This window comes from Cnephaeus nilssonii (assembly GCF_951640355.1).
Source record: "Cnephaeus nilssonii genome assembly, chromosome: 9".
NCBI lineage: Eukaryota > Metazoa > Chordata > Mammalia > Chiroptera > Vespertilionidae > Cnephaeus > Cnephaeus nilssonii.
Window position 1 is genome coordinate 66,862,068 of NC_137080.1, and position 20,893 is coordinate 66,882,960.

At 35.4% G+C, this 20,893-nt stretch overlaps 1 protein-coding gene across 1 annotated transcript in view; it reads right to left on the reverse strand.

Annotated features, from left to right (window-relative positions):
- The window catches only part of ADGRB3 (adhesion G protein-coupled receptor B3), a gene marked incomplete at its 5' end in the record, with an annotated part of 705,309 nt that overhangs the window by 347,358 nt on the left and 337,058 nt on the right, over positions 1–20,893 (reverse strand). Inside the window, 2 exons of the mRNA XM_079781368.1 lie at positions 15,010–15,118; positions 19,526–19,594. Coding sequence (XP_079637494.1) covers positions 15,010–15,118; positions 19,526–19,594 — 178 coding nt within the window. The remainder of the gene's footprint in view (positions 1–15,009; positions 15,119–19,525; positions 19,595–20,893) is intronic.

Genomic DNA, 20,893 nt, shown 5'->3' on the forward strand with positions numbered 1-20,893 from the left:
TTGAATTTCTGCTAAATTATTTTTTTCCTTAGCTTTGTCTGTTCTCCACTGCCCCATCTAAAGAAATTCAACTTTCTCCGATTCCTGTCTGTTATATAATCCTGTTTATCTTCTTTATGGCCCTATTCACAGTTAAAGTTTGTCCAGTTTATGTGGACTGCCTCCCTCACTAGCCTATAAGTGCCAAAAGGAAAGGAATTTTTCCTATTTACTGTTGTATGATAGAATCCTAACATGTAGTAATGTTTGACAAAACACTATATATATATATATATATATATATATATATATATATATATATATATATATATATATATAAAATGAATGGGTTTTACCAAAGGCTTAGTAGGAGGCATTGGGATTTAATGTGATAACTGTGGGCCCTGGAGACAGATATAGGTTTCCAATTACTTTGTGATCTTTGGCAAGTCATTTAATTGCTCTTCAGTTTGACCATCTGTAAAAATCAATAGCCTTTCATGATGATTAAGCCAAAAGCAGCTAGTTCATTCCCTATACACAGTAAGACACAAAATAATGCCGATTCCCTTTTATTCTTCACCTTAACCATTCTCTGCCTTGTGTGAAATACAAAATTCAAAAAAATAAAAAGTTCTGCCTGAGCAGTGTTGTTCAGTGATTGGGGTTTCAACAATGAACCAAGAGGTTAAGTACATGATTCTAAGATAATGGAACTAAGAACAAGGGGGTGATTTCAAGTTGTAGAGTTTTAGCCACTTTATCTTACAAAAAAAGGAAGCAGGGGCCCTATGCCCTTTCCAAAAGAGAGAGGACTAACGTTAGACAGATGTGCTTCACCAAATGCAATTTTCTGAAGAAAGAGAAGGTACAGACAACAGTGATAGAGAAACTACGTACTGAGCACCTAAGTGCCAGCATGCGTGCACTCCCTCCCTTGATTCCAGAACACCCGAGAAAGGGAGCACAGTTAATCCCATCATAGGGCGGTTTCGGATCCTGTGCAAAAATAATCTTTAGATCCCAATGCCATTATAGTAGAGACTCATGACTTTATGGCTGGAATATAAACACAGTAAAGAATGACTTTTGACAACAATTACTACTTGATATAGAGATATTTGTGAATTTCATTTCTTTATCATCACGTTCAGAAAAGCTTGGTCTCTGGATCATCAAACCAAATAAATAAAAAATACCTCCAAACAAACAATAATTCACTCTTCCTCCCCCCACACACACGCAAGCACAAACACATAAAAACACACACTGTAAGATTATATTGAGTGTCCTATTTCATTACAATAATTTATATGTAGTTAAAAAGGGCATACCAATCAGTAACAATTTTGTCACCTGTGTGGTCTAAGTTATATTACACAATAATATATTTACTTTTCTGGTAAGAAATTGGTATTTAAAAAATAATATTCCATATTTCTAACATACTATGGCATTTTTGAAATAGCCTGATTTTTTTTTTTAGAATTTTAAAGATGATAGAGGTTATCCTTTTTAGTAAGACTATTATTATATTTTAGAGAAAGTAAGAAAAAACTGAAGGAATTAGGAAAAATTCAAATAGAGTTAATCAGGCAATGAGTTTGGGGAAAGAAAAAAGGAGATTACCTAGAAAAAAAGAAGAGAGAAATTAATGCTCTCAAATAAGAGACAGATTCTTCCAAAGAAAGAGGTTCATATTTCAAAAAGTAATACAGCAGCTCAAATGGACACTGAAGTTGATTATTAAGAAATTTTGCAGTGGCAAAGAAAACATTTCAGTATCTTAGTCTCAATTATATCCCTCTGTGTTCCTACTGTATTTAGAATCCTATTAATAATTTCCATGTACTAGCCTTTATTTGATTTCAAAATATGTATATTGGATATATAACCTATTACCCAGTATAAATCATTCCCTTATGAACTATTCAGTCCCCATATGTATAATATTCTATTTTGTAGTGATCAGCTAAACCTTGAATAAAATACTGTTCAGCATGTAAGTCATATGTCCTTTAAATCTTATTATTGAATTTTCAATTTAGTTTAACTTTTATTAAAATGTATATTTATTCTTTGATGTAACATAAAATAAACCCCACTAATTTCCCCCTAAGCCCATAGCATGAATTTTAAAACAACTGCATCCATCTATAACTGCATTGCAGGTTTGAACACTGATAAATATTTTAGAACACACACACACACACACACACACACACACACACACACAGGCACACATACATCTGCTCCCTCATATTCATAAGGCACAGATTGAAATAGAGGATCAAATGAAAGAAAACACATTAAATTAGTCACAGGAGTAACTCTTTACATTTCTTAAGTTGAAACTCTTCATGTAAAATTTTTCAGTAGGTGATAAAAGCAGAAAAATACTTTTGTTCAAAAGACATTAAGAACAAAAGAGAACAAACTTATTTATTAATTCAGGGGATATAGAAAGAGTACAGAATTATTTGATGCCTCTATAGAGATAAGCGCTATAATTTTGCAGACTACAGGTGATAGATTACATGTTAAGGAGCAGAAATTATAAAATTAAAGTAGAAAAGATTCCTTTGTATGAGCCATTAACGGGATCTAGGATCTGATTATTGACAAATAAATACATGCATGAGAGGAGTAGCTTCTTAAGATAGTAAAGTGCAAATAAAATTGAAATGTTTGTAGGGTTTTAGTGTAATTGTAACACAGAAGAAAACTGTATAACAAACTAATTTTAAAACATACAGACATGCCCGACTGGTGTGGCCCAGTGGCTGAGCGTCTACCTATGAACCAGGAGGTCACAGTTCGATTCCTGGTCAGGACACATGCCCGGGTTTTGGGCTTGATCCCCAGTAGGGGGTGTTCAGGAGGCACCTGATCAATGATTCTCTCTCATCAATGATGTTTCTTTCTCTCTCTCCCTCTCCCTTTCTCTCTAAAATAAATAAAAAATATATTTAGAAAACAAAGAAACATACAGACACATCACAAGTGGTGTTTGTGTCTCTATGGTTCTTTTGTTTTCTAAATATATTTCTAGATTCAGTTATATTATCTGCCTAGAAATCTGGGATCCTGGTCTACTTTCTGTAATAAACAATAAGTTCACTATTGAGATTTGAGTAAAATAAAAACAACCAAGGCTATTAAATTTAGGTAGGAACTTTAGAAGCTCCCTAGAGGGGTAGACTGTGGCTACGGGGCACCGAGTGACCTGACCAATATCACACACCTGATCAGTAACTCAGCTCATATCTGGCCTACATTTGTCCACTACCAATTACTGAGGGCCTATTATATGCCATGTACTAAATGCACATCATCTTTCATCTTTATAATAACTCCTCAGGGAAGATATTATAATCTCTACTTTAGAAAGGAGAAAACTGAGGGCTTTAGAGATACAATAACGTGCAGAAGGTCAGTCAGTTGTAGCATAGCCAAGGTTTGCAGCCAAATCTAGCTCTAAAGCCAGCATGTTTTCCTAGATACAAAACAGCATCCCTGCTTGCATCGACACAAAGGGCTCTGATCTTTCATCTGATTCATATTTTTTTTTCAGTTGTCACATTCAGATGAGAATATATGTATTTGGAATTCAGTGAAGGAAGCAATGGAGATGAGGAATAATTTAGCACAGAAATCTTGCTATTACAAAATTTAAAAAAATAGAAAAAATTGAAAGGGAACCAGTGCCTTTTTTTCCCCCTCTTCATTGGTTATTGTTACAGAGGCAGGCCACTATTGCCATAGAGATAAGCAAGCATTGCCATAGAGACAGTTAAAATGAAATTGTTTTTCATATTCACACCAAGTCACAGCAATATCCTTCCAATTGAGTTGAACAGCAAAATCAGAAAGAAGGCATGCACCAGGCAGATTTCAGTAATTTAAAATCCTTATTGCATAAACCAATAGAGACCAGCGACATTCTTTTATAATATTCAAATTTTGTTTTTTTGCAGGCTTTAGATTTCACATCTCTCTTCTGTGCAATAAATGCGAGTCTACCAGATTCTGAAGGAATGAGCCTCCAACAGAAGAATGAAATCGTACTGTGAAGACTGATTCCCACATCTTTCAGCTCCAGGGAACTGGGAGGCCATTTAAATTCCCATCTGGCTCCTGTGCTAATCCCACCTCTGAAAGCCTTTCCCTAGCTGGAGTCCTCCTCCAGATACTGTGAGCTGAGGCAAAACACTGGTCCCTTTATACAAACTCCTCTTCACAGCCTCCTGAGGGCACAGAAGTCAGGAGTAACTTCTTTGCAGAAACTGATGCTCTTTTTTTAGAGAATAATTAAAGAAAAATCCAACCCCAGATGTTGGTAGTTAGGTCTATGCGTCAGTAAGAGAGAAACCCAAGAATTCTTTGTCTGTATTTTCACTAGAAATCTTAATTTTGAAATTGTGGGGTGTTTTTTTAAAATACATATTTTTATTTATTTCAGAGAGAGAGAGGGAGAAAGAGAGAAACATTGATGTGAGAGAGAAACACTGATCAGTTGCCTTCTGTAGGTGCTCTGATCTGGAACCTAACAAAAAACCTACGTAAGTTCCCTGACCGGGAATTGAACCAGTAACCTTTAGGTGCACAGGATGATGCTCAACCAACCAAGCCACTCTGGCCGGGCGAAATTGTGTTTTTTTTTCTATTTCAGGAAAGCTTGCACAATCCATGTCCAATATACCAAGATGTACCACTAAAATGTGTATGCTCACCACCTCCATTATATACATTTTATTCTTTAGGCCTTGAACTCTTTCCCCATAGATATGCATAGCGGGGAAAAAAAAAGGATTAACAAAAAAACAAAACAAAAAGATATGCATAGTGATGGTAGAAATCAACTTTTCCTCTGCCTTTCCTGTTCATGCTCCAAAGCTGCTGAGCATCACTGTGCATTCTAGAGGTTTCACATTTGCAACTGAGCTTTGTGTGACCTCATTTGGTTTTTCAGACCACAAGCGTTTTCCCAGTAAATATAAAAATGTATAAGAAATAATAGGCCTCAGTGATTTGGTCTTTACCTAGGTATTCTCCAGGAGACAGTTGCTAAAGAGATGAAGACTAAATGAGTAACGTAAGTTCACAAAATTTTCAGTGGCTAGATAAGTTATAAATATTCACTACAGAAATAATTCAGGTACCCTTTAAAATGTGTATGATTATCCAAAAAATTATTTTTTAAAATAAAGTAGATATATATGAAAATTATGACTACAAATAAAAATAAAGGTCAGGAGTCATTGTCCCTTGATGTAGAAATACAAAATATATTAGTAAGATTTCTATGGAATCTTATCAAAAATTATAGTGAATTTTTTTTTACATAACAGAAGTAGGTTAGAATGTGGATGGCTGAGCAAGATAATATACCAAATCTTTAACTTGTAATTATTAAGATGCAATGGGATAAAAATGCATCCTCTCTGAAAGGGAAGCACTGGTGTAGGACAAACTGTGTGGATGGCCTAAACACTGACAGAAAGGTTGTTAGGAGTAAACAGTATCACAAATATTTGTTAAAAGTGTTAACATAATATATGGAATACTTTACCAAACATTTTCCTATCATTGTATTCACTTCTGAAAAGAGTCCCTTAGAATAATAACCACTATTTGATACTAGGGAGTTTTCATTAAAATGTAGACTTAAATAATGTATACACAAGGTACTGTAAGAAAACAGGCACTCTCAGGCAGCGGCATATAGATTCTATTCTTTCTTAATGGTAAATTAAACTACCACAAAGAAGAAGCGCTATTAAAGATGTGGGAGATTCACAGCAGAGCAGTAGTTAGGATTAGAGCTAGTAAATTGGCATAATGAGGGGATAGCAGAGGGAAAGTTTAGGGCATCTGGGTTACTCAAAATGAGAAAGAACGGCTATTAACAATGTTTACTAGTGCAAGTTTCATAGGGACAAGAAGTATTATTTAATAATGACTCCATGAATAGCTATGTCCTTGAATATGCCTGTTTAAAACAATTTAGATAAACCTGGAAATATTATGTAACTATTTTCACCCCGGCTACCTTCTACAAGGACACAGGCCTACTGATAATTTGAAACACTATAAATCATGAGTGTTTCCTACTTGAAGGTCCAGGGTTGTACTACAAACAACAATCTTTTAAAAGCTGGAGAGATCAGGGTGCTTTGCAAAGACCTTTTCAACTTGGCTAATAAGCTTTTATTTACTTTTAAAAATTTGTATTTAAAATATACATAATAGTTTAAGTAGAATGAAGCTGACCAGTTTATGGCTAAATGGTTGACCCCTAAGAATTAGTCCATTCTTGAGGTTCCATAGCTTTATAGATAGAAGAAGAAACACAAAAATGGTGGGGAAGTAGGATTTGTTTCACCTGTTAACTGGCAGCTCAATCTTAGTTACAGCTTTAAATAGTCACTTTAACAAACACTTTCATTCTAGCTTTTGTGCAATAACTCAGTGGACTGATAACAGAATGCTGATGGCTTCAAAGGATAACATTCCTTAACTGCAAGTGCAAGGATTTGTGTTGGGTTCAGGAAAAGGAATATATAAAAAACGGTATGATGACTCTAGTTAATAATACTGAATTGTATATTTGAAAGTTTTCAAGAGAGTAGATCTTAAAATGTAACTATATGTGGTGATGAATGTTAACTAATCTAATGGTGGTGATCATATATCAAGTCATTATGGTGCACACCTAAAACTAATACAATGTAATATGTCAATTACATAGCAATACAATTGTTTTAAAAAGAAAAGATACAACAAACAACTTGTTTTAGATATTTAAATGATCACCAAAGTAGGTTTATGACATTAGTTCATAGTATACAGATTTGGAAAGAAATCTGTCTTATTTTTGTAGTTGGGTTCCTGGCAATGTAGTGTGGAAAGATCCTTGAATCATCTCTTTCACACCCCACTTCTAACCATTAGTAAAGTCTGTCAGATCAACCATTTATATACCTCCAGCATCTGACCACTTCTCACTCTTTCCACTGGCATCTGGTCCAAACCATTGAGCTCCCTCATCCTGCCTATTGCAATCAATACACCACCAGTCTCCCTATATCCAGCCATACCCCCAATGGTTTACTAGTTTCCACTCCATAGTTATAATGGTCCTTGTAGGACATAAATCAGATCAGGCCGTTCTTCTTCTCAAACCTTCAGTGGTTTTGCATCTCACTCAGACTAAGTCAAAAGCCCAGTGCCATCACAGTCTGGCACTCCCTTTCCTTTCAGACCTCGTCTCCTCCCATAGTCCCTCCCTCAGCCACACCAGCACCACTGGCCTTCTTTAGTGCCTCCAATAGATCAAGCACGGGGATGCATCATGGCTCTCGTATTTATTGTTCTTTCTGCTAGAAACGTTCTGTCCCAGCTTATTACGGTGTCTCACGCTCTCCGGGCATTCAAGTACATATTCAAACACCACTTCTCTGATGAGAGCCTTCCGTGACCATCAACATAAGAAGACTCTCTCCTCTCTTCACTCCAACCCCTCACCTGGGTGGATGGCTTTGTTTCTTTTCATATCACTTATAACCACTGGGCACGCTAAATGGCACTTGTTTGACATCTGTCTCTGCTATAGAACAGGTTTCATATGAGCAAAGAGTTTTGTCTAATTTGTTCACTGAAAATTCTCAGTACCTAGAACAGAACCTTACACGTATTTATGGAATGAATGTCTAAGATCCACTAAAGCTGATTAAATCAATTATACTGACGCTAAGGAGCCCCCAAAATGGGAGTCCTCAGCTGGGTGGAAGGGAGACCACCCCCTCTGAGGTGCATGTCTTGCTTGCCACTAGAGGGTCTAAAAGGCCCTTCACAACCAACCTCATCAGCGCCTCCACCCCTAACCATTTGGAAAAAGTGGGTCATAAAAAATGCATTGGGAAATCCCTATTAAGTCAGCAATACAAATTCATAATGTGGCATATCATTCCAAGTCATAGTTTAAACATATGTTTGAACTATTTATTTTCTCAAGGGGACCAAGTATGTTAGTAGCAGAAAAAGAAAAAGAAAAAGAACACGCCACACAGGTATTTTTAGTTTTTCTTTCTGGTCTACAGAAAAAAACACCACTTACTTCATGTATCTAGCAAGAAAGAGTGGTAGAAAGCCAGAAGGTGAGGGTAGAATTAGACATTTTCAGACTCAAGTCTAGCTGACTGAACTGTCAGGTGCTACAGATAAAAAATAAACAAAAATAGATGTTGAATTGCGTATTTCTCAGGCTCAGTGTCAACTGACTATAAATGTCTTATCTCTAGAGAAAGGAAGTTAAAGAAGTGAGGATGTATGAGTGATAAAAGTCAGCAGCGACAGAAAGTTAAATAAGCCAAGAAAGAGAAACCACTTTATTTTTATAATTACATCATCAGATTGAAGTTGTTTCTCAATTGAAAACAAGATATTCTACCAAAGAAATGATTAAATTTACCAGTGAGTATAAGAAATAACAAAGACTTGATATTTATGAGACAGTGGTGTAGAGAGAAAGATGTTAAATTGTATTATGCCATTCTTCAGATTAAATTTTGATTCAATTTCAGAAAAAAAAAATCAAGTATGAATGTTCATTCTGAAAAGCCCAGGAATTCATATTTCTAGACCGAGAATAGATAGTGATATTTAGCTTGGCAAAGAAAAATGTCTCAACTTTAATGTTTTTAAGGCACTGGCCTTATTGGATTACTGGAGAGTAACTTAAACTATACTTTTCAGAATCTTTTATCTCTTAGGGTTTACATATAGAAACCACTTCTGAAATTCTCTACAGCTAACAATTATAACATTTTGTATTTGAGATATCGTTAGCCTAAAAGTGTTCCCTTTTAATCTGATATTATTAACTTTGAATAGTTCATAAAGAAAGTTGTAAAATAGCAATTTGTGTATCTACAGCATTGATTCATCTGTGCAAAGTAAATCCTTGGAGATAATTGTATCGAAGTGTTAAAGTTGTGATCCATTGAAACCACATAAAGAATCATGTATGCACTTTTCCTGGAGAAGTATTGTTATATCATCAACAATCATATAAGATTTTGCTTAATGCTAATACTCTGAACAATTAATATAAGTAGCATAATCATTCTGAAATGCTCTCTCCTATTAATTACATGACAATGATTTTATGCTGTCTTGTTCTGAAACTCTTTATACATACTCTCTCCGATTATACTTACTCTGACTCTTTAGGCAACACCTTACAACCTTACATCTTTTAGACTCTGTTGTTATTGTCCTAATAGTAGAGAGAAAAAATTTTTTTTCAACTATCACTTTTACAAAGTCAATTACCAAGTATATATCATAAATTTCACTTCTCTACAAAAGTTCAAGACCTCATTTTATTTTTTCACTTGAGGGTTACACTTGAATCTAAATATTAATATGTAAAAGACATGCTCAAATGTTCATTAAATAAATATAATCTCAATTCCTCTCTCCTGTCTTATACCTCAGTCAGTTATGGAATGCTGCCATTTCTACCATCAGACAATCTCAAATTCATAACCACATTTTGGTTACTATTTCTACTACCAGTAATTCAAGTCATTTTCTCCTATATGGATTATGATACAAAGCCTTCTAGTGTTCACATTTATAGCATTTCTCAATTTCCACAAATTCTCTTTCTGCTCTAACACATTACTTACCAAAGCACCACCCTCATCAAGTCATGCTTTAGTAGCTCCTATTGTCTTCAGAACCATCCTTCGCCTCTTAGATTTTATTTCACTTTTACTTCCAAACATATATGCTTTTATCAAAATAGGCCATTTATACCCTACACATAACCTCAACTTTCACATCTCTATACTGTTTTTTGCTAAAGAATGTTCTGGAACATAACCATCTCTTTGCCACTCACGCTCCTTCATGTGGATGATCCAGTCATTGTCAATGATCCAGTCTACCTTTCAAAGTCAACACTAAGTGGTTCCTTCCAAAGTTTTTCTAGATCTTTACACAGAACACTCTCTCTTAGAATGAGTCTCTTAACATTTGTTTTTTATGACACATGCCAAGTGTACTTGGTATTTTATTTTATTTCTTTTGTTTATGTCCACAAATAGACTGCAATCTCATGTTAAGATTATTCATTTATTTTTAATGACCTGAATCACTTAGGGAAATAGTAAGATACAAGGCATTTTTAAAAATGGGACATAGATAGTAGGCTGGTAACATGTGACACATCACTGATGTTCCTTGAATTCAGTTTGATGAGTACAATTCTACTAGTAGTTCCAAGGTCAAAATTAAAACAATTTCTAAAGAATAGGCTATTCTTCCTTATAAATAAATCAAATATAAATTGCTACATGAAGTTTTTATGCAAAATAGATGGACTAAAAGCGTAATGAAAAACTATAAAACACTCTGCTGCAGCCTTAGACAAATCTTCAGAACAATGGAAATGCATGAGTATGCCCTATGACTGATCATGGGAGATCTCACACATTCTAGTCTAGCTTTGGAAGTGAAAACAACTGGGCCTCAAATTATTTACTTTTTTCCATTAAGTCCTTCATCCTCTTTGTATCTAAAAAACCTAACTTTTATCCTTTAATTACATTTTATACTATAATAGATATAGAAATGGTAACAAAAGGTACAATTTCAAAAGAGTGTGGTCAGCAAGGTACAGAGGACATGAAGGATATGGGAGGTTTAATTTGTGAGTTTCCAGAAGGCTTTTCAGAAAGGAGTTTCAGGAAAGTGATGAGAGAAATGCTGAACTGCAAGAGACTGAAGATAAAATGTTTGGAGAGAAAAGTATAGAAAGCAAGTTTTAAACAAATCTTTAAAGAATATTTTCAGTGAAGACAACTAATTTTAAATAATATTAAGATTTGGTCTTCCTGACTTACTTGATAATAAAAATGTTTTTTTTTTTAAATTCACATTTTTTACTGAGATAAAAACCACTTATACAGAATATTTAGAACATTTAGAATACAATTTTATAATAAACTGAGGTATATTGAAAGTTAAAATCTCTCTGTAGCATATCAGTTTTCATATTCATTCATTAATTCATTTAATCAGTAATTATATTAGCTATTAGTAGAGTGATTAGTCTTTAGTAAATGCTCATTAACTTTCATTTATTATAATCATTATGTGTCTATTTGAATTTCATATTCACATGTGAGTATGAAAAATAAGTATTCCATTTAAGATAAATTATTTTACAAACGCATTAGCTTGTTTAATATCTTTGTTCATAAAAGCATTTCTTCCAAATCTTGTGTTAAACATTTTGAGATCATAAGTCTTTTGAAAAGTTGATTAAAGCTATGGACCTGCTCCCTCCAAAAATGAACATGCATGCATATATACCAAACTGTTCAGATTGTTAGCATATAAGAGCATTTTATCTATCAAAAGTTGGGACAGGTAGGAATACTTTTTAATTTAAAAATCTTCAAAACTTTTCATTTGAACCATTTTTGAAGATGTCTTTCCAAAAAATGTCACTTATTTTCCTGCCATATTATTTAGATTATAGAAACTATCATCTTGATGAATAAAGGCCATGTCTTTAGACCTAAATTATTGTCCTTTGGCCCTGGATGGTTGGCTAAGTTGGTTGGAGGGTTGTCCCATACACCAAAACGTTGTTGTTTGATTCCTGGTCAGGGCACATACCTTGATTGTGGGTTCCATCCCAGTCATGACCTATACTGGAAAAACGAATTGATGTTTCTCTCTCATATCAATGTCCCCTGCCCCCACCTCTAAAATCAATAAAAACATATCCTCGGTGAGGATTTAAAAATAAATAAATAAATGATTGCCCTTTGTCTTAGATATACTGTCCTCAAGTCTGAGGCATGAGGAGTAGTTTGTTCCCACAGTGTGGACTCCATACTCTGCTGCATTCTTTCAGTACTTCATGGTCCTTATTGTTTCAGAATTTCATCTATTTTATTTGCCACATATGTGACTCCAACAGCACTGTGTCTGCTTCTGACTCCTTCTTTCTAAACCAGGACCCAGAAAACAAAAACACTGAAAATATTTAAAGTTGGGGAATCAGCAAGGTTCTGACTCTCTTATTGAATTTATGGTCTTCATGACATTTATTTTTGGCTGTTCAATTTTGTCTCTTTTTCAGGGACCTATTATCTATATTCAAGAAAAGTGAGGTGGCTATGCATATAGGCTTTATAAAAAAATTATAATCTCTTAAAAAGACATGATGATCTTTTGAAGCTCTTTAAGTAGTCTTAATCCAATACACTGTGAAAAAAAGGGCCATCAGGAATTATGAACCATTCTCAATTACCTAGTCTCTGTTTATCACACATGCTGTGTGTATTGTGTGCATGCAAGCATGTGTGTTTTCAGTATAATGAGCTTGATGTCAGATAATTAATATTTGGACTTTGGATACAAGATAAATGAGTACCAACTCACGTTTCACAATTTCTACTGTAAAATATTCTCTAAGTTTGTCCTTATCCAAATATCTTAGAAATGTCAGATAAACAGTATAATCACAAAATCATATATTAGTACCAAATTGGATAACATAAAGAATATTAATAGCAATTATTACTCATATTATCCAATTTGGTACTAGTGAATTGTGATGCTTAATTTTACGTGTAACTTGACTGGTCTAAGAGGTGTCCAGAGAACTGGTAACCACTGAGCCACACTGGCAGGGCTGCTTAGCATATTTCTTAAAGTTTAGTGATGGTAGCCTTGGCCAGTGTGATTCAATAGGTTGGATGATTCAATTGGTTCACCGAAAGGTAGCTGATTTCATTACCAGTCAGGGCACAAGCCTGCGTTTCGGGTTCTATCCCCCATAGGGGGCATTCAGGAGGTAGCTCATCAATGTTCCCTATCATATCAATGTTTCTCGCTCTTCCTTCCTTTCTCTCTAAAAATTAACAATTTCTTTTTAAAAAGTTTAATGATGGTAAAGTAGGCAAACCTAGAGAACCTAATCAAAATGCAAAAAAAAAATAATAATAATACACACATTTTTCAAAAATATAATTTTGGGAAGTCCAGAGAAAGGTAAAGAGGAAATGATGTTGGAAATTTATGGAATTTTATATAAATCATACCGGTACTATAGAGAATTTGATATGATGTTATTCAAGCAGACTGCTTCAAGATTCAAATTAAGTTTTCTAGACTCTAGGATTGGTTTTGTCTTTTAGGGTTTTCTCTAAATACATTTTGGACAAATGCTATGCATTACTCTGATAATACTTTTAATTAACAATGCCTTTCAGAATTAGATATTAACACTTACAAAAAGGAAAAAAAAAACAATAGCTATTTGCTTCTTTTCAGTTTTGCTGGTATATTACTTTGAGAATTATCCAATCCGGCAGAGCTGTCTTCGTGTTCTTTCTCCAGAAAAGAAGTCAGAAATAAGGCCCTTAGGAGAGTGGTCCCAGCTTGAATGACCAGCATCCCTAGAAACTTCCAGGTTCTTCCCAGGTGCCCCCCAAATCATAGCTCAACATGCTATCCCTTACCTGTAGATTACCTTTCTTCTCTTTGCCTAGCTACTTTTGGAATGAACATATAATTTGGATTTGCTTGGGTTTCTGAACTCATCAACAAAGATACTATTCTTCCTTTTTCTTCTCATTGGCCCTAGCAAGGGATAGCTCATTCCATTCCTGAACCAGCACAAGCTGTTGAACACCCTCTCTGGGGAAGATCTGGGCCTTCAAACTGACTCTGAAGGTGAATTACGATATAAATTTGACTGGTGAAACCTTATGCTGTATGAAGATGCTATATGGGAAAGAAAATGTCTTTAGACTCCATTGCAAAGCTTTCCTCAACTGAAGAATATTACTGGTAGTTAGCTATCACCCATTGCAATTTGAGGTCAAGTCACCTTTGTAAAAGGTATCTTAGGATCAAATGAGTCTCTGAGGGACTAAAGGACCTTCAGAAGAAAACACATATAAAGGGAACCACCACAAGTCTTAATCATAGAAAAAGTATGCTCTATACCAGTTGAACCTTCTGCTAAGTTAGGTCTCTTCTTGAACCAGAAACTAATGCTTAAACATCCAGTGAATAAGAATGTGAAGTAAGATGTTTATTTAAACACATTACTCTCTGTACTATAGCATGTGGCTAAAAGAAAATCTTCCTGAATTACAGTAACATCACAAGAGGAAGTTTTAAAAAATGAGAAAACTATAAATTCAATGCATTTAATATCTGACCATTTTTTTGCTCTTACCATTTTTTTAACTACAAAGAGAAATGTGCCATTTGGTTAATTATTGTTGGCTCAATGAAACTGTGGCAGCCTCAAAGTGTGTGTAGGTTTTGCTATGTAACTTTTCTCTATAAGGGACAATATTAAGGCAACTAAAGGAAGAAATGTGTTTTCAATGTATGTGCTCAACATTACTGAATCTACTACAGAGGAATCTGAGAGACCCAGTGTGTCTCGGGAGCCACTCAGGAAAAAAGTAACTGCAGTAATAGCACCATGATCATGACCCTTAAAGGTGTTCCGAAGCCTTCTACAACCCATGCAGATCCAGCACTTCCTCGGGACAACTAGCAGGAGAGGAACTCGGCATCCTCATATGGAGAACTATAAAGACTCATTTTCTTAAGAAACACACTCGAGTGTATATTACATATTTTCAACATTAGATTGAAAAGCAATGAGCATTTGGCAATGGAAAAAGAAGCACATATTCTCCTTTAAATACACATGTGCAGATAGATAAACACCAGTAGGTCTATATGCATTCCTACAAATGAATGCAGATGCATGCAAATGTGTGTGTGTGTGTGTGTGTGTGTGTGTGTGTGTGTGTGTGGTGAACTCATCTAAAAATCAGACACCAGGAATCCATAATACATTACTCTGAGATACTTAAAGATAGGAACAATGGACAATTACACTTAGAAATGGATGGCGCAGATACTTGCATTTTTTTTTTTTAATTTCAGTAAGATTTTGGAAAAAATCCTATTTCTTACCTACATTTCCAGTCATTAAGTATGAATTCTGAAAGTCCATCATCCCCATTCCAACAATGTGTATAAAGTCTTCAATCACCTGCATCAACTCTATTGAGCCTGGGTAAATCTATAAAAATAAGAAAAGATTAAAATGAAATAAAAAGTCTATGCAATGGGATATGTAACTGGAATTAAAAAACAATACCAACTACACAATGAGGTCAAAAATAAGTTCTGATTTATTTAAAGACATTTCTGCAACTGGCAACAATTGTATTTTTTAACTAATAGCTGAGAACAACAGCAGGTGTCACACAGCAAGAACTTTGGAAGTGATATGATGCAGTGATTAATCCTTTATAAATGTATAGAAACTCAAAATATCCAACAGATGGTCTACTTAGAAATAGAGTGTCTTTACTTTTGATGGGCTCCTTCCCGTACTTAAAGGCAACATAGAACAAACACTGAAATTTGGGGGCTTTTCAAAAAATTTTATCTACTAGCATCTATATGATGGAAACTAGAAGAAAAACAATTATTATTGATATATACAAACTATTAAGTCTACCACATAATAACTAAATATCTTGGAAGCGATATTTATTTCAAATAATTATAATACCCACTGTATTAATAACTTTAGAAGTAATTTTAGGGCCATAATAACAGCTCTAGAGTAGGTGCTTCACATGTACTTATAATGATGCCATCTCACACACTACAAACAGATGAGTGCTTTCTTAAAGACGACCTGATTCTGCCAATAGCTCACAGTGTGTGGAACACGAAAGCCATTTAAAAGGTGACATGAATTTAACAAGTATAACCCATAATGCTTCTTGGGTCAGCCTGCATTATATAACCATATTAGAACAAAAGAGTCTTTGGAAGTTAAATTCATTTCTTTTAGCCATTTAGCACCACTGCAGCTTCTAGCCATGAGAAAAATGAAGTGGATTAAAGAGTTTCAGTGGCTTTGCATTTGCAAAGGGTAGTGCAGAGGTGGAAGCCATGCTGATCAGCAGGAAAGCATACAGGAAGAGCCGGAAGAGGGCTAGAGGAGTGAGAAGACTTGGTCCCTGAGGGTAGCAGGCAGTGTGTGTTTGTTACAGGAACCTGTGGGTGCGCTGGTCTAAAAATCAGACATCGAAGATATACATATATTTACTTACATATGCTTGAAGATGTCAACAATGGATATTACATTTACAAATGTTTGGCATAAATAGCTGTGTTGTGTGTGTTTTTTTAATTCAGAAATATTTAGGGATAAATTCTATTTCTTACCTACATTTCCAATCATGAAATATGAATTCTGAAATGTCATCATCCCCATTCTAAAAATGTGCACAAAATGTCCATCTGCTCCAAGCTTCCAGCTACTACTGCATTTTTCCTTCTGTTTTTGTGTAGGAATATGTGTATATGAGTATGTGTAGTGTAAGGGCAAATACAAATTAAAACTAAGAGGCTTTGCCCAGCTGGTGTGGCTCAGTGGTTGAGCATCAACCTATGAACCAGGAGGTCACGGTTCGATTCCCAGTCAGGGCACATGCCTAGGTTGCTGGCTTGATCCCCTTCGTGGGGTGTGCAGGAGGCAGCTGATGAATGATTTTTCTCTCATCATTGCTGTTTCCATCTCTCTCTCCCTCTCCCTTCCACTCTGAAATCAATAAAATATATATAAAAATAAAAAACTAAGAGGCTTAATTTTCTCTGTTGAAAATAAGAGACACCCTTCCCCAAACCCACTCCCACGTCTTCCCGTTTCTCAGAGCATTTACTTTAGAAAAGGAGTCATTGTTGAGTTCTTTCTCTGTCTCTTTGAAATATTGGTTAATCTTTTAAAAAGTGAAATAGTCTCTTACCAACTTAAAGACCCAGGCGTGTCTTTCTTTGAAAGGTGAAAAGGGAAACAGTGCCCCCACTTTTCAGTTTCTGTGGGAGGGTCGGACCGAACTTCAGCAAGCACCTTGCTCTAAGGTGCAAAACTACTTTCAGTCATTAAAACGTAACACTTTTTCTTCTTTTTTTTTTTTTTTAACTTTGGTTAAAGCCAATTAACTAACACATGGTCACCTCATTACCAAGTGAATTTAAGATGAACTATGTGTGACAAATGGTGCTATCAAGTCCTCTTACTTGAGGACTAGTTACTGTTTATCCTGAGGACACATGTATAATCTGTTGTATCCGCTGGGCTATACAAAGGGGTGAGATGTCTTTTTGTCTTTGCATTTTCTTAGCAGTGTGCCTGTGACCCATCACATTCTGGTGCAGTTTAGCGCTTATTCAATAAAAAGAGAAAACTTTTCTTTCTCTTCTACCTTTGCGGAGAGGTTTGCTAGGCTGACAGAAGATTTTGTTTTTAACTCTATTTCCCCAGCAGTAGTCAAATATAGAGCAGAGGTTGGTAAAGGGCCAGACGGGGAACATTTTCAGTTTAGTGGGTCAGGGGGTCTCTGTTGGAACAACTTAACTCTGTCCTTGTCTCACAGAAGCAGCCATAGATATTATGTAAATGAATGAATGTGGTTATATTCCCAAAGTTTATTTGCAAAACACGTGTGAGGCTGGATTTGGCTTGAAGTTTGCCCACTCCTGCTGCAGATAGGGGAATCTTCAGTATAACGAAAACACAGAACGTAATATCACGCCTGAAATTAAAATGGCTTGTCTGGACTGAAATGGACTTGTCTGTTCACATCACAGTGATGGCATATAAAACAGTGTAATACAAAGTGCAGTCTTTTTTTCTTTACTTTAGTATACTACATTTTGAGTAGAATGCTGAAACTAAATATAGTTTCATCCTTCCTAACGATGGCTGATGTGCAGCAAACAAGTTCTGAAATGATTCTATTTTTTTGTTGTTGTTGTTCAAAAGTGTCATATTTTCCAAATGCCTATATAACTAGTTTTCCAAATGCGTATATAGCCATGTGTTATATTTTACTTTGCTGAGGCAATTACACTAAAATAAGATAAGTGGCCCACTAGGGATGAGGGACTATCTTTGGTGGATTTTAAACCAGGCTTATTTCTGAGGGAGGAGTTCACCCTTTGTGCCACAAACTTGGAGACTCATCTACCATGTGGCTGCATTTATGAACATACCTCTTAGTAAAAGCTACAAAAAAAACAGTGGTTTTTAATTTCAAATGGTTATTTTTAAAAAGCATTAAGGATCATCACCACTGAAAAATAAGTAAAATATATGACTATAGTTAACTTAAAAATCACAAGTAAATAGATGGATAGATGGATTATGGATTCAGAATTTTCCATTGCTGAGTTCTGCCACCATTCATTATTCATTCACGTGGGGACCTCACAATAAATACCAGCATCTGATAAACTGCAGTCTTGTTTTAAATAGGGTGTTATACATTTGTTCTAAATATATCCATAATTAATAGTCGCCAGGATTCTAGAAAGAGGTGCTTAGCTTCAGTGGCAGTTTACTAAGGAAAGACCTTTTACTTACAGTGAGTGGATGAGGCTTTCCTCTCGAAAAAAATGCCAAGGACAAATATATAATTCAAAGGAGTAGAAAAGGATAAAGGATTCAGGGTCTTAAACCAAGGAGTGCTTTTTTTTTTTTTTCTTGCTATGGCCAGAAGCACAGAATTGGTACCTGATAATGAGGTAGACGCACACTGGATTATTTTTAGAGCTCTTATCATAATAGGAATAAAGGGCATGCTCTACTCCTCGGGACCCAGATGTGATTTAAAAGGAAGAAGGGGTAGATGGCTCATCTGAACCTCAGAAAATATTTTTATTTTCAAGAATGCATTGTTCCCTTGGAATTTTTAATAAGGGTCAAGTAAAAAACAAAGTTTAACATTCCGTTAAATTAAATTTTTACAGGATTGTAAAAAACATTCTCCTTTTCTTAACCTCTAACCCCCTTTTTCTGCAGTATAGAAAAAATGTTATTGACCATATGTCAGAGAGTCTTGCACCAGTGGCAGTGCAAAGCATTTTAAAACAATAACTAAACCAATAAGGCCACTTGCTACACTGATCATGCACAGCAGAAAGAGAAAAAAACACACAGAATTTTCCATTTAAGCGTTTAAAATGAGAACTCATATTTACAACTTTTGGCTTTGGATCAAAGTGCAAGTCTACATGTATGATCCAGATTATATATAGTATGGTAGTAAATGCAAATGATTTTATTCCTTCATACCCCACTGTTCCATTTGCAGTATGTGCTTTTACACTTGCTGTTTTTACCAGTCTGAAGACAGGAAAGAAACCGACTGACAAAGCGTAGAGTTATTATGTATTAAGTTATAGATAACTTAAACCTGCTCAGTTTTCCCACGTTAAGAAAGATCATTCATTCCATTGATTGTTATGATAAGAGAGAAATTTGTTTCTGTAAAATTACAGTATAATATAATCCACAATGACTTCTAAAAGTCCCCTTTTATGTTCTTGGAACGGCAAGCCATTAATTTCTTCACATATTTTTAAATTTTAGTTAACCAACTTCACTTTACATTGTGAAATAACTTACCTGTTGTGCATCTTCCCATTTTTCTTTGTTTTCTTCATCTAGAAGGTTGCTAACTATTTGAAAGAAGTTCTGAAAATTAAATTAGATAAAGGTTTAATGTTACAGGAGAGAATGTACTTTCCGACAATATCCATTGGGTCTGATTTTACGATGAGGGTATAAACCCTTTGCAATATTGTTGTATGGCCCTAACATATTACTCTAGGAGATCTCTGAAGACCCTTTGTCAGCACCATAATTCTAGAATTTCTACATAACTTCACATGTACACCTCAGAAGACACCAGAAAAGGTAAAGCAGTGTCACAATAATTTGATCTATTATGGACTCTCTATTCTGTCATATTATTGCTAGAAATGAGTTTTCTTCCTTTTGTAATGGAAGTCCCATGTTTCTGTTATTACAAGTTAACCGGTTGTGAACCGCGTTTGCTACTTGAATTGCAGTTTCAATGAGCATTATAGCGAAGGCTACTCCTTGAGCAAAGCTGAGGCAAGTGACCGGCTTCCTCAGCTGGATCCTGACTCTGTCCTTCCTGGTTAGTCTTACTTAACTTTTACAACTACCTATTTCAAAAATTACATGAAATTTTCCAAGTACCTGGCATTTAGCACATGGTCCACTCTCAATACACCTGAGCTATTTTCTAATTGCTTTCTTTGGTCCTCTGCTTCCCTCCAGGAAGCTATGTGGAGGAATGAATAGACACAGTAACATGTTCTACTAAAGTTCCAAATTCTTGCCATCACCCTCATCATCCCTAAGTAACTGTTGAAGGACCTCCTGGCTTGACCTTAGGCTAGCAGTACGCAAAACGAGTTTTTGATTTTCTCTTTATGTGCTGACAGGCACACTTTGACATTCATTTTTCATTCCCAGGGTCCACATTGCCAGAGAATGGGGCTCAGTTCGGTTCCATTGTGTTATACTATTTCACACACGGGGATGCTTACTGGAGAGACCCCCCTGAGCTCTCACACGCAGTGTCTTCAAGACACAGGAGCCAGGAGAGGAAAACCAGGTGCCCGTGGAGGATGAGCAGTGACTTGGGGTCGCAGGACACCTAGGAAGTGTAAAATGAATCCATGACATTTGCCTTAAACTACAGAGACAGTAGCCCTTGGTTGTGTTCTTGGAGGCTTTACTAACTGGTCTGTGTATACTGGTAATTCAGCAGGAGCAAGGCCTCATATGAATACATTAGTTCAGAAAAGGACTCCCTTGAGGCGGGAAATAATCATCATCATTTTTTTCAGTCTCTTCAGTCTTCCTCCCTATCTAGCTTTTCAAAGCAGGCCTTTATTCAAATTTCAAATAAATTCACCTGGGTGTTTTTACAGGAAAAACAAAGCTGCTTCATTTCTCTTC